Here is a 15,003-nt window from a genome sequence, read left to right as displayed (position 1 = left end):
AATCGTCCTTCATTGGATCCACCAGCCGGGCCAGATTCAATTTATGCAGCCGGTCCCATTCCCGCGTCACTTGGATGCCTAGGTACCTAAAGTTTCCCGTTACTAACCTAAACGGCAGCTCTCCCAGTCGCCTCTCCTGTCCCCCCCGCCTGGACCACAAACATCTCACTCTTTCCCATATTAAGCTTATACCCCGAAAACCAGCCAAATTCCCCTAGAGTTCTCATGATTTCTTCCATCCCCTCTATTGGGTCCGAAACGTCCAGAAGCAGGTCATCCGCATAGAGCGAAACCCTGTGCTCCACGCCCCACCCCCTGGACCAGTGCATTCCAGCCCCTCGAGACTCTCAGAGCAATTGTCAACGGCTCTATGGCCAGCGCAAACAACAGTAGAGAGAGGGGGCAACCCTGTCTCGTCCCCCGGTGCAGTCTAAAATAGTCCGATTCGTCCGTACGCTTGTCACAGGAGCCTGATACAGTAATCTGACACAGTCAATAAAGCCCCACCCAAATCCGAAGCGTCCCAGTATCTCCCACAGATAGTCCCATTCTGCCCGACCCTTTTCTGCATCCACTGCGATCACTACCTCTTCCTCCCTACCTTCCAGGGCATCACAATCACATTTAACAGCCTTCTTACATTGGCCATCAACTGCCTGCCCTTAACAAACCCCGCCTGGTCCTCCCCAATAACGTCCGGAGCACAATCCTCGATCCTGGAGGACAAGATTTTGGCCAGCAACTTGGCATCCACATTCAACAGAAAATTCAGCCTGTAGGACCCATACAGCTCCGGGTTCTTGTGCAGCTTAAGAATCAGCAAAATCGTTGCCTGTGACATCGTTGGGGGAAACATCCCTCTTTCCCTTGCCTCATTGTACATCCTCAACAACACCGGCCCCAATATCCCGAGAACTTTTTATAAAACTCCACTGAGTACCCACCCGAACCCGGGGCCTTACCCGCCTGCATGGCCTTCAAGCCCTCCACTATCTCCTCCAGACCGACTGGGGCCCCCAGCCCTTCTACCCGCTCCATGTCCACCGTTGGAAAAAATTCAGCCCCTCCAAGAGTACCTCATCCCCTCCGGCCCGTAGGGGGTTCCGACCTGTACAGCCTGCTTTGGAAATTTCTAAACGGCTTATTCACCCCTACTGAATCACCAACCAGGTTCCCATCTCTGTCCTTTACTTTCCCTATCTCCCGAGCTGCCTCCCTCTTCCTAAGCTGCTGTGCAAGCATTCTGCTGCCCTTCTCTCCATGTTCATAGATTGCCCTCCTCATCTTTCTCAGCTGCTCCACCGCCCTCCCTGTGGTCAGCAAGCTAAACTCCGCCTGTAGCCTCCACCATTCCTTTAAAAGCCTTGTCTCTGGGGTCTCCGCATATCTCCTATCCATCTGTACTAACTCCTTTACCAGTCGGTCCGTCTCCGCCCTGTCCACCTTCTCCCTATTGGCCCGGATCGAGATCAGCTCCCCCTTGACCACTGCCTTTAGTGCTTCCCACACCACCGCTGCTGAAATTTCCCCCGTGTCATTGACCTGCAGGTTGTTCTGAATACGTTTCCTCAGCCGCTTACACACCCCTTCATCCGCCAAAAGTCCCACATCCAACCTCCAGTGCGGGCGTTGGTTACTGTCTTTACTAACCTGCAGGTCAACCCAGTGCGAAGCATGGACTGAGATTGCAATTGCCGAGCACCTGGTGTCTACCACCCCAGCCAGCAAGCCCCTGCTCAAAATAAAGAAATCAATCCGGGAATACACTTTATGTGAGTAGAAGGAGAACTCCTTCACCCTCGGCTGCCCAAATCTCCATGGATCCACCCCCCCCCCATCAACTCCGTGAACTCTCTTAGTTCCTTTGCCATTGCTGGCACCCTGCCTGTTTTCGAGCTTGACTGGTGCAAGCCAGGGTCCATAACTCTGTTGAAGTCCCCTCTCATGACCAACCTGTGCGAGTCCAGGTCCGGTATCGTCCCCAGTATCCTCTTTATAAACTCCACATCATCCCAATTTGGCGGATACATATTTACTGATACTACCAGCACCCCCTCTAGCTTCCCACTGACCATAATGTACCGACCTCCCACGTCCGAGACTATTCTACCCACCTCAAACACCACCCGCTTATTGATCAGGATCGTGACCCCTCTAGTCTTTGAATCTAGTCCCAAGTGAAAGACCTGACTGACCCAGCCTTTCCTCAGTCTACCCTGGTCCGTAACTCCAAGGTGCGTCTCCTGCAACATTACCACGTCTGCCTTCAATCCCCAAAGATGCGCAAACACACGTGCCCTTTTGACTGGCCCATTTAACCCTCTAACATTCCAGGTGATCAGCCGAGTTGGGGGACTCATTGCCCCGCCCCTCCGCCGATCAGCCATCCCCTTTTTTAGGCCCGCCTCCAGCCCGTGCACCGCACCTCCACCGGTCCATCCCCAGGCAGCCCCCGCCCCCAACCTCCTCACTGTCCCTCAGCCCAAGTCCCTCCCTCGTCAGCAGAACATTCAGCCCCGCTCCCCCCCTAGTAACAACACCCTGTAGCCGAACCCCTTTACTAAACCAAACATATGCATACCCCCCACTGCGCTTCCGAGAACTAGCTCACTCAGCTAGCTTGGTGACCCCCATCCCCGGCGCCAGATAGTCTCTCACCTATTGTTCCCCCTCATACAAACAAACTCCAACACCAAACAATCCCAAACACAATTGCCCAACAGAAAAGCACCAAGATCAAAACAAGCACCCCTTCATCCCCAAGAGTGCAAATGAAAACCGTAACTCACTCAGCTCTACCGCTGGTTAGGGGCAGCACGGTGGCCTAGTGGTTAGCACAGCTGCCTCTCGGCGCTGAGGTCCCAGGTTCGATCCCGGCTCTGGTTCACTGTCCGTGTGGAGTTTGCACATTCTCCCCGTGTCTGCGTGGGTTTCGCCCCCACAACCCAAAAATGTGCAGAGTAGGTGGATTGGTCACACTAAATTGCCCCTTAATTGGAAAAAATAATTGGGTAATCTAAATTTATATTAAAAAAAAGCTCTACCGCTGGTTCTAAATCAATGCAAAAGGCATCACAAACAACTTCCATGAAACGCAAAACGGGAAACTTTTTACAAAAACAAAGAAACAAAAAGAAAAAACCATAACATGAATGTTGCAACCAAGTTCAAAAGTTCTCAATCCATCACCAGCCATTTATTTTTCGCAAAATCTAACGCGTCTTTAGGTGACTCGAAGTAGAAGTGCTGATCCTCATGCGTGACGCAGATATGGGCTGGGTATAACAGTCCAAACTTCACCTTTTTGAAACCTGCTCTCATCCTGGCCACCTCTACACTCAGGTCCTGGTAAACCCTCAGGATGCTATTGTTCCATTCACAGCTCCGTGTCTGCTTGGCCCACTGCAGAATACGCTCCTTATCTGAGAATCTGTGGAATCTCACCACCATTGCCCTCAGGGGGGTCTCCCATTCGCGGCTTCCTCGTGAGTGCTCTGTGAACCTTATCCACCTCCAAGGGCCGGGAGAGTGCCCTATTCCCCAGCAGCTTCACAATCACGTCTGCGATGTATGCCCCAACGTCCGTTCCTTCGGACTCCTCTGGGAGCCCGACGATTCTTAGGATCTGTTGGCGGGGCCTATTTTCTAGGTCCTCCACCTTCTCCAGGAGCTTCTTCTGCTGGTCCCTCAGCATCCCCACCTCCAGCTCCACTGCAGTCTGATGATCCTCCTGCTCAGCCAGCGCCAACCCCACCTTCTGGATCGTCCGATCCCGGGCATCCAATCTATGCTCCAACCGCTCAATTGACTCTTTTAGCGGGTCCAAGCAGTCCCGTTTCTGCGTAGCAAAGCCTTCCTGAATGATTTGCATCAGCTGCTCCATAGACTGCTGGGTCGACAAGCCAGAGGTCCGAACCTCCGCCATGCTGTCTTCTATTGCAGCGACAGCCCAAGCCTTCTCTATCTTTTTGTTTCTGCCCTTACGAACACTTCTAGTTCTTCTTTCCATGCACCGAAGTGGGAATTCAGTAAACAATTGCCACTAACATCCATTTTACAATTCAGGTACGGTAGAAAAACGGGGGAAAGGTCCAAAAGTCCGACCCGAGCAGGAGCCACCAAATGTGCGATTTACTCCTTCATAGCCGCCACCGGAAGTCCTAAATTTGAACTTTTGACAGAAACTGTTATCTTTTGGTCAATATTTACGAGGTAAATGTTTTGGATTTAGGATCTCAACAACTAATTTAAAAGCCGTGTAAACAAAGTATCTGAAAGATTTGATAATCTATATACAATATTTAGATTTCTGAGATTTTGATAAGAGGTATTCAAAACCATGAGGGAGTTGGGCAGAGTCGATGGGGAAAAACTGTTCTCATTGGTGAAAGGATCGGGAACCAGGGAGCACAGACTTAAAGTAATTGGCAAATGTAGTAATGGAGGTCATGAGAAAAACATTTTCATGCAGCAAATGATTTGGGTCTGGGATGTGCTGCCTTAAGTGTGGCGGAGACAGGTTTAATTAAGGCACTTAAAAGGGATTTGGATTATTAACTGAAAAAAAAAGTGAAGAATTATGAGGAGAGGATGGAGAGATGACACTAGGTAAATTGCTCATTCAGAGAACAGGCCCAGACACAATGGGCTGAATGGCCGCCCATGCTATAACAATTCTGTGATTGCGATAATATATATACACATATATGCAGATCAATTAATGCTCTTTATCTTAGTAATATCTTTTAAAAAATAAATTTACAATACCCAATTCTTTTTTTTCCAATTAAGGGGCAATTCAACATGGTCAATCCACGTGCCCTGCACATCTTTTTTTTTTTGGGGGGGGAGAGGAGGTGTGAGATCACGCAGGCACGGGGAGAATGTGCAAACCACATGGACAGTGACCCGGGACCGGGATCGAACCAGGATCCTTGATGCTGTGAGGCAGCTGTGCTAACCACTGCGCCACCTCCATTTTCGTAATTTCTCACCTTATATTATAGTTTCAAAGAAAAATCAATTATTTAAAACAATTTATCTTCTAAAAATCCATGTGATATATTATTATTGTGTTGTTCGAGGTATTGCCTATATTGTATGCAGCCCGCAAATCTTAAGTTACTTTATCTCCTGCAGTTTGCCACCAATGCCGTTTCTGTTGCCAGTCCAAAAATTACTATTGTTAATATCCATACTACTTATAGGTTTTGCCTGCCTTTGTTGGATGGACTTGACAGTACGGAAAGACCTGTTGTCTTACTGATGGATGATTCCAACAAATTTCCAGCACCAGGGACCCGGGTTCAATTCCGGTCCTGGGTGACTTTGTGGAGTCTGCACGTTCTCCCCGTGTCTGTGTGGGTTTCCTCTGGGTGCTCCGATTTCCTCCCACAATCCAAAGAAGTGCTGGTTAGGTGGATTGGCCATGATAAATTGCCCTTTGGTGTCCAAAGGTTAGGTGGGGTTACAGGGATAGGGCCGTGGCATTGGCCTTGGTATGGTGCTCTTTGGGAGGGTCAGTACAGACCTGATGGACCGACTGGCCTCCTGCACTGAAGGGATTCTATGATTCTCAATAGGAATAATAAAAAAAGGTTAATGCAAAAACTACACAATATATTAATTGGCATCTTCAATGTGCATGACACAGAAAATTTCTAGTTTCAATTGAAGGATGAATTTACTTCAACTTCAGTGCCCATCTCAAAATTCAGAATTCTTAAGAGCTGGCTGCAAATATTAGATTCTTCTTAAGAGTGGAGTGTCATGCTGATTTTAATTTTGACATGAGCTACTATAAAACTGAGGCATTACAAATCAGCTTTGATGAAAAAGGAATTTTCCCATAGAGAGAACTGTATACAATGCCAGCTAGGGCGGCATGGCAGCATAGTGGTTAGCATTGTTGCTCTATAGCGCCAGGTCAGTTTCGATTCCTGGCTTGGGTCACTGTCTGTGTGGATATTATTATTAGATTTGGTGTCAAATGTTCCAACTGTAGATGAAAAAAAATGGTTTTATCTACATTACATGCTCAGAGGCACGTTACAAATTTTGTACATAATAGTAATCTTTATTAGTGTCACAAGTAGGCATACATTAACACTGCAAGTTACTGTGAAAATCCCCGAGTCACCACACCCTGGTGCCTGTTCGGATACACTGAAGGAGGAAACTGGAGCACCCGGAGGAATCCCACACAGACACTGACCCAAGCCAGGAATTGGATCCGGGTCTCTGGCGTTGAAGCAACAGTTAACCACTGTGCCACTCTGCCGCCCATATGTGCATAATTACTATAATTAATTTTAGTTGGGAATAATGGGCAGGGGGGAAATAGTGGCTGTAACTGGGGAATTAATCCTGTTTTCAGTTTGAACTGGCAAATGTCCAAATCAAGATAGTTGTGAGATTTACAGGGTCTAATTTATGTTGGTGCTGCTAGGAATTCTGAATTTAAAGTTGTGGGCTGATCTTGAGCAGAATTAAAGCTCTACTTGCCATTATAAACATGTGAGGTTCCATATTTCAAAAATGGCAAGGAGATACAGAATAAAACATCACAGACAACTGTTACCTGTGAACCAGAGCAGGGAGGTTGACTTTAAATGACAATGAAAAAATAATACAGGATATGCTGTAATAAAGAATCCTACCTGAAGTAAATTCAGAGGTCGGAAACCGGGAGTATTTTTTAAACCAACAAATGAGCTACCTGGAAAGAAAACAATAACATATTAGTTCCCGTGAATAATATTATAATTTGATTCAAAATCATTATTTATGTTCAAGGATCGTGGTCATAACCCACACCATAATCAATTCACTACTTAGAAAAACTATATAACGTCTATTTTTGGGATTCTCAATTTAAATCTGCATCAAACAAAAGCAGATAGCTATAGGTATCAATATACAACAGATGCAGCACAAAATAAAAGTAGTTACACAACTGAGAAAAAATAAGACCAGATGAAGAAGGGTCAAAATTCCAACATGTTCCTTCTACAGAAAAATGACCTATCTGCACCAAAACAGAATACAGGCAACATTATAGACCTATATCTCACCCATAGCTACTAAACAAAATGCCAGAAGAATAAAACAATACCCGAGAACGCCAGTGCTAAGGGGAATCGACTAACTCTTACAGTGTAATTCAAACTCTTCTCCATATGCACTGGAACAGACAGCCATGCTATATCTTTGAGATGGCAAAACAACAAAAACAAAGGCAACGAGAGAACCGGGCACAACCAAACCTTAATACTCAGCCTAGGGTCTCGCTTAGAAGATGTAAAAAGAGAACAAGAACCAAGAGGAAGAATTCGAACTTCCATAATCCCAGCCCCATACCAAACGACAAAACACATCACTGGACCACCAGTACCACCCTCAAGAGGACAATAGAATATTGTGGGGCCAAGAACCAAAAGGAATATAAATTAGTCCCAATCCCATCATAAGATGGGAGGAAACCCACTCCAGGATGGGAGCGCTGTCAAAATGATCCTCAGAATTGGCAGCAACCCCCCCCCCCCCCAACAACCAGGACCACTCAAGCGAAGAAAGGATTGGACCACCCAAAGGTCAACGTAGGTCCGTATCTGAGTGTCCATGACACCAAAGTTCATGTTGAAGAACAAGAACTGTCAGAACTAACCCCTCGGACCCACAAACCACATGCTAAGATATTATGATTTAGCCCGACCTCTATCACAAGCGCCCTGAAAGAAATTAGAACAGTTAAAGAGGGAGACCCATATCAGGAGAAACGACCAACAACCCCTAAAGGGGTGTCCAACAAACCCCAGTCCTCAATAGGATAATACACAGTCCGCCTTGATCTGAGGAAGAAAAAGGCGCAGCAAAAAATAGATTAGCTCTCACTGAGGGAGCCTTCCTCAAACATAGCGAGGACAGAACTAATCCGAACAACCCAAACCCTCCACCCCTCCTCCCGCTCTGGCTCTGCTCGTCTTTCACCCCAAGACACATTAGGATAAAGACACTATGCAGAAATCATAATTCAGAATAACATGATATAAACTTATTAAATTAGGATCGTCAGCAGTGCAGGACATCACACCAAAGAATTCACTTCCCTGCAAGCAAATAAGTTGACAACATAAGCAGACAGCAACATAATTATCAGGGAGCAAAGTCCAGGATAACAACTGAGATGCGAGGCAGTTATCAGGATAAATACTTCTCCACTGGCACAGGAAGAAAGCAAAAATCAAGGACAAAGCAGGATCAAAGATGGTGAGCAGTCTTCAGGATCTTTCAAGGATCAAAGTACGAAATCTCATTACATCCAGCATGTTGTTTCACCTGAACCCAGGCACCAACAATGCAGGTTCCAGCAGGGGTGGGGGGGGGGGGGGGGGGGCAGCGGGCTCACTCATCCCCAATCCCTCTTGACTGACATCAGGAACAGGACAACATAAGATCAATGGTCGGAGGGTCAAACCAACCCCAGGTCTCGGAAACAGGATTAAATGTTCTCCCTCGTTCACCAAGGACAGTGCTCTCTCTGTTACAAGTGCCTCCTCGTGCGCTGCAAATGTCTCCATAAAAACGCTTTGCAACTCTTGAAATTGGACTTTAACAACCTGCACCGCAGAGCCGCCACATCCGAACGGATCAACATTGTGAGCAGCTATCCTCCGTCGGAACTCCGTCAGAGCGGAAAGTCTCGCAAAAGGAGCTGCGTCATTAATGAGAAAGCCCGACCCCAACTCTTCCAGATGCCACGAATCAATGAGGATTTAAGCATTCTATCTCAACGCAACGGTGCTGAAATATTGAACAGCAAATCTCAGGACAAAGTAAAAGCTATCTGCCAGGAAAAGACAAAAGAAATGCGTAAATGGATAAAAAAAACGAGTTCAAAGACGAGCACGGCATGAGCTTGCGAAAACGCAGCTGCTCCTGCTCTTACATCACGTGACGCCCCAAAAGTATTTTAATATGCAGCATCAAATAAAGTTGCAGCTAAGAATTCAGAAACAGAGGGCGCAATTCTCCGCACTCACGACGGTGCGGAGAATAGCGGGCGTCGTAAATTTTTACGGCCACGCTGGTCTGACACCCTCCCGCTATTCTCCCCCCCCCCACGCCCGCCTCCCGACACGAATCGCTGCCCGCCGTTTTTTTTACGGCGAGCAGCGATTCTCAGCTGGCCGATGGGCCGAATTCCAAGGCCTTTACGACCGTTTTTATGAACGTCAAACACACCTGGTCTGACCGTTCGTAAAAACGGCCGTAAAGTCCCGATCTGGGGAACCATGGCACCGATTGGCACGGCAGTACCACGGCTGTATCCATTCGCGGGGCGGCTGAGGGGCATACCGGCCCGCGCATGCGCGGGTTTCACGCAAATGCGTGATGACGTCATCCGCGCATACGTGGGTTGGAGTCGTCCAATCCGTGCATGCACGGCTGACGTCATGTGACGCGTCTGCCGTCGCAAACTCTGGCTAGCGGGCTTAACGAAATTCGTTAAGCCCGCGATGCCGGAGTTCACGGCCACGGGATGCTAGCCCCGACCGGGGACCAGAATCGGTTCCCGGTCGGGGGGGGGGGGGCGGAGGCTGGCGTCAAACCCGCCCGTTTTTGACGCCAGCCTCACGATTTCTCCCGGGTGCGGAGAATCACGCCCAGAGACTTCCGGTTGCGGTGATACGGAGCTAAGCCGCACGTTTGGCAGCTCCCGCTATCAAAGGACTTTCGGGCCTGTTTTAGGGCCCCAAATGACGCTGTTTCGACGATTCCCGGTGGGGGAAGGTGCTTGGAGGAACATTTCCCGGAATTTATGGTGCGCACCCGGAGTGGGGCAAAGAAAAAGGCTGCAGCAGCTCCCCAGAAAAAGTGGGGGAAGGAGGACAAAATGGCAGTCGGCGGAGCACCCGAGGATTGTTGGCAGTGGGCGCAGGAGCAGCAAGCTGCTCTTCTGCGCTGTTTTGCGGAGCTGAAGGCTGAGTTGCTGGACTCCCTGAAGGTGACTACCAGCAAGCTGCTTGAGACCCAGACAGCCCAGGGGGCAGCCATTCAGGAGTTGCAGCAGCAGGCCGCTGATCGGGAGAAGGAGGCCGTGGTCCTCGTGGGAAAGGTGGAGATGCACGAGGCACTTCACAAAAAGTGGCAAGACCGCTTGGAGGAGCTGGACTTTCGCACGAGGCGGAAGAATTTGAGGATCCTGCGCCTTGCGGAGGGGCTGGAGGGGTTGGATCTACCGTCCTATGTGGCCACGATGCTGAATTCGTTGGTTGGGGCGGGGTCCTTCCATATGCCCCTGGAGCTTGAGGGAGCCCACAGAGTGCTGGCCAGGAGGCCAAAGGCGAATGAACCCCCGCGGGCGGTGCTGGTGCGGTTCCATCGGTTCAGTGACCGGGAGTGTGTGCTGCGCTGGGCCAAGAAGGAGAGGAGCAGCAAGTGGGAGAACTCGGTAGTGCGAATCTACCAGGACTGGAGTGCGGAGATGGCTAAGCGGCGGGACGGGTTTAACCGGACGAAGGCGGTGCTGCATAACAAGCAGGTTAAATTTGGAATGCTGCAGCCTGCGCGTCTGTGGGTAACATATAAGGACCGGCATTACTACTTCGAGTCCCTGGAGGAGGCGTGGGCCTTTGTGCAGGTGGAGAAGCTGGACTCGAACTAGGGTTTGGGGGCTGCGGGGTCTTGTGTACTACGGTTGTTGCTATTTTTGCTGTTGCTGTTTTTGTAATTTTGATACGTTTTTTCTATGCTGGTTCTTGCTCTGTTTCCGGGTAGTTCTGTTGGGTATGGTTTTGTGTTATGTGGGGGATGTTGGTGGTTTGTTTTTTTTTCTGTACAGGGCTGGGGGATGGGGTGGAGCTGGAATTTGGGAGCTGCGTCAGAAGGATGGGGTGGGGCAGTTTGAAAGCGCGGGCTTTCCTCTGGTTCCCCGCGCTGGAGCGGTGCCAAGGAGGAGTGGCAGGAGGGGGGATGACCCCATGTCGGGAGGGGTCGGGTTTTGGCGGGAGTTGCCGGGGTCAGCAGAAGTCAGCTGACTCACGGAAGTACCATGGAGGGTGCGTCGCGGCTAGGAGGGGGGGGGGGGGGATACCGGGTTGCTGCTGGAATGGCCAGGAAGGAGCTGGTGTGGGCCGGGGCGGTAGAGGAGAGGCGCTATCGTCATGGGGAACGGGTCGGGCGGAGTGTGCTGGCCTGGGGCGAGCAGTCAATGAGCTATGGCTAGTCGGCGGGGGAAGGGGCGGGGTGCCCTCTGATCTGGCTGATCACCTGGAACATGAGGGGGCTGAATGGGCCGGTTAAGCGGGCTAGGGTATTTTCTCATTGAAGGGGCTGAAGGTGGACATGGCTATGCTCCAGGAGACCCACCTGAAGGTGGCGGACCAGGTTCGTCTGAGGAAGGGGTGGGTGGGGCAGGTTTTCCATTCAGGATTAAATGCGAAGAACCGGGGGGTGGCGATTCTGGTGGGGAAGAGGGTGGCGTTCGAGGTGTCTGAGGTGGTGGCGGACAAGGAGGGCAGGTTTGTTATGGTGAAGGGTAGGCTGCAGGGAGAGAAGGTGGTGCGGGGAGCCTGATCATGGGGGGAAACTTTGACACGGTGCTGGATCCCCCACTAGACCGGTCCAGTTCAAGGACGGGTAGGAGGCCGGCAGCGGCCAAGGTGCTGAGGGGGTTTATGGACCAAATGGGAGGGGTGGATCCCTGGAGGTTTGGGAGGCCGAGGGTGCGGGAATATTCCTTTTTCTCCCATGTGCATAGGGTTTACTCCCGAATAGATTTTTTTGTTCTGAGCAGGGGATTGATCCCGAGGGTGGAGTATACGGCCATAGCAATTTCAGACCATGCTCCGCACTGGGTCGATCTGGAGATGGGGGAGGTGCGGGACCAACGCCCGCTGTGGCATCTGGACGTGGGGTTGCTGGCTGATGAGGTGTGTAGGAGGGTCCGGGGAAGTATTGAGGGGTAACTTGAGGCCAACGATATGGGGGAGGTCTGGGTGGGAATGGTTTGGGAGGCTCTGAAGGCAGTGATCCAGGGGGAGCTGATTTCCATTCGGGCCCATAGGGAAAGGAGGGAGAGGAGGGAGAGGGAGAGACTGGTGGGGGAGCTCCTAGATGTGGATAGGAGGTACGCGGAGGCCCCGGAAGAGGGATTGTTGGGGGAACAGCATAGCTTGCAGGCCAAGTTCGACTTGCTGACCACCAGAAAGGCGGAGACACAGTGGAGGAAGGCGCAAGGCGCGGTTTATGAGTATGGGGAGAAGGCGAGCAGGATGCTGGTGCATCAGCTCCGCAGGCGGGATGCGGCTAGGGAAATTGGTGGAGTGATGGATAAGGGTGGGAATGTGGTGCGGAAGGGGGCAGAGGTGAACGGGGTCTTTAGGGACTTTTACGAGGAATTGTACCGGTCGGAGCCACCGGTGGGGGGGGGGGGGGGGGGGGGGGGGGGAATGGAGAGCTTTATGACCAGGCTACGTTTCCCAAAGGTGCAGGAGGAGCTGGTGGAGGGGCTGGGGGCGCCGATTGAGTTGGAGGAGCTAGTCAGGGGGATTGGTCAAATGCAGTCAGGGAAGGCGCCGGGGCCGGATGGGTTCCCGGTGGAATTTTATAAAAAGTATGTGGACCTGGTGGGCCCCTGTTGGTGCGAGCCATCAATGAGGCATGGGAGGGGGCTTTGCCCCCGACGATGTCACGGGCACTGATTTCTTTGATCCTGAAGCGGGATAAGGACCCCTTGCAGTGTGGATCATACAGGCCAATCTCGCTCCTCAATGTGCATGCTAAGTTGCTGGCGAAGATCCTGGCCACCAGGATAGAGGACTGTGTGCCAGGGGTGATACATGAGGATCAGACAGGATTTGTCAAGGGAAGACAGCTTAACACGAATGTACGGAGGTTGTTAAATGTTATTATGATGGCGGCGGTTGAGGGGGAAGCGATAGTGGTGGCGCTAGATGCAGAGAAGGCCTTTGATAGAGTTGAGTGGGGGTACCTGTGGGAGGTGCTGGAAAGGTTTGGATTTGGGGAGGGGTTAATCAAATGGGTGAGGTGGCTTTATGAGGCCCCGATGGCGAGTGTAGCTACTAATGGAAGGAGGTCAGAGTACTTCAGGCTCTACCGTGGGACCAGGCAGGGGTGCACCCTGTCCCCCTTGCTTTTTGCACTGGCAATTGAACCTCTGGCTATGGCGCTGAGGGAGTCGGGGAGGTGGAGGGGTCTGGTGCGGGGAGGAACATCGGGTATCGCTGTATGCGGACGACCTGCTGCTGTATGTGGCGGACCCAGTGGAGGGAATGCCGGGGGTGATGGTAGCTGTTGGCTGAGTTTGGGGGCTTCCCGGGCTATAAGCTGAATCTGGGTAAGAGCGAGGTGTTTGTCGTGCACCCGGGTGATCAGGAGGAGGGAATTGGTAGGTTCCTGTTTAAGAGGACAGTGACTCTCCACAAGCTTAATTTTACCAGGCTTGTGGAGCAGATGGAGGAGGAATTTAAAAGGTGGGACATGGTGCCGCTATCGCTGGCGGGTAGAGTGCAGTCCGTCAAAATGATGGTGCTCCCGAGCTTCTTGTTCCTTTTTCAGTGCCTGCCCATCCTTATCCCGAGGGCCTTTTTTAGGAGGGTGACCAGCAGTATCATGAGCTTTGTTTGGGCGCATGGGACCCAGAGGGTGAAGAGGGTCTTCTTGGAGCGGGGCAGAGATGGTGGGGGGCTGGCGTTACCCAACCTCTCGGGGTATTATTGGGCGGCCAATGTATCGATGGTGTGCAAGTAGGTGATGGAGGGGGAGGGGGGAGCATGGAAAAGGTTGGAGATGGCGTCCTGTGGAGGTACAAGCCTGGGGGCCCTGGTAACGGCGCCGTTGCCGCTCCCTCCTACGAGGTATACCACGAGTCCGGTGGTGGCGGCTACCCTCAAGATTTGGGGGCAGTGGAGGCGACATAGGGGGAAAGTGGGGGGCTCGATGGAGGCTCCGCTAAGGGGGAACCATCGGTTTGTCCTGGGGAACATCGATGGGGGTTCCTGGGGTGGCACAGAGCGGGCATCAGAAAGCTGAGGGATCTGTTCATTGACGGGAGGTTTGCCGAGCCTGGGAGAGTTGGAGGAGAAATTTGAGCTCCCCAGGGGAACATGTTCAGGTACCTGCAGGTAAAGGCGTTTGCTAGGCGGCAGGTGGAGGGATTCCCTTTGCTGCCCGCGAGGAGGGTGAGGGACAGGGTGCTTTCGGAGCTCTGGGTCGGGGATGGGAAGGTATCTGATATTTACAAGGTAATGCCGGAGGTGGAGGAGGCGTCAGTAGAGGAGCTAAAGGCTAAGTGGGAGGGGGAGCTGGGGGAGCAGATCGAGGATGGGACATGGGCGGATGCCCTGGAGAGAGTTAACTCTTCCTCCTCATGTGCGCGGCTTAGCCTCACCCAATTCAAGGTGCTGCACCGGGCCCATATGTCCGGGACTAGGATGAGTAGGTTCTTTGGGGGCGAAGACAGGTGTGTCAGGTGTTCGGGGAGTCCAGCGAACCATGCCCATATGTTCTGGGCATGCCCGGCACTGGAGGAGTTCTGGAAAGCGGTGACGAGGACGGTGTCGAGGGTGGTAGGATCCAGGGTCAAGCCAGGCTGGGGACTCGCGATTTTTGGGGTTGCGGTGGAGCCGGGAGTGCAGGAGGCGAGAGAGGCCGGTGTTTTGGCCTTTGCGTCCCTAGTAGCCCGGCGGAGGATCTTGCTACAGTGGAAGGATGCGAGACCCCCAAGCGTGGAGACTTGGATCAATGACATGGCGGGTTTTATTAAGGTGGAGAAGGTCAAATTCGCCCTGAGAGGATCGGTACAAGGGTTCTTTAGGCGTTGGCAGCCTTTCCTCGACTTTCTGGCTCAGCGATAGGGACCTAGGTCAGCAGCAGCAACCCGGGGGGGAGTGTTGACTATGTTTATTTAATTTAATTTATTTTCAAGTTCTCTTGTTGGTTACCGGGTTTGGGGGGGGGGGGGGCTCGATATATGCGTTG

General features: G+C 51.5%; 1 protein-coding gene across 11 annotated transcripts in view; it reads right to left on the bottom strand.

The window, feature by feature from the left end:
• Window positions 1-15,003, bottom strand: part of supt20 (SPT20 homolog, SAGA complex component) — a 101,234-nt gene that overhangs the window by 17,567 nt on the left and 68,664 nt on the right. For all 11 annotated transcript variants that reach the window (XM_038818436.1, XM_038818434.1, XM_038818437.1 and 8 more), the window contains one exon: window positions 6,660-6,718. In XM_038818436.1, the coding sequence (XP_038674364.1) occupies window positions 6,660-6,718 (59 nt within the window). The remainder of the gene's footprint in view (window positions 1-6,659; window positions 6,719-15,003) is intronic.

Source organism: Scyliorhinus canicula, chromosome 14, assembly GCF_902713615.1.
Source record: "Scyliorhinus canicula chromosome 14, sScyCan1.1, whole genome shotgun sequence".
NCBI lineage: Eukaryota > Metazoa > Chordata > Chondrichthyes > Carcharhiniformes > Scyliorhinidae > Scyliorhinus > Scyliorhinus canicula.
The sequence above is the reverse complement of the archived record's forward strand: the minus strand, read 5'-3'. Positions and strand labels throughout refer to the sequence as shown.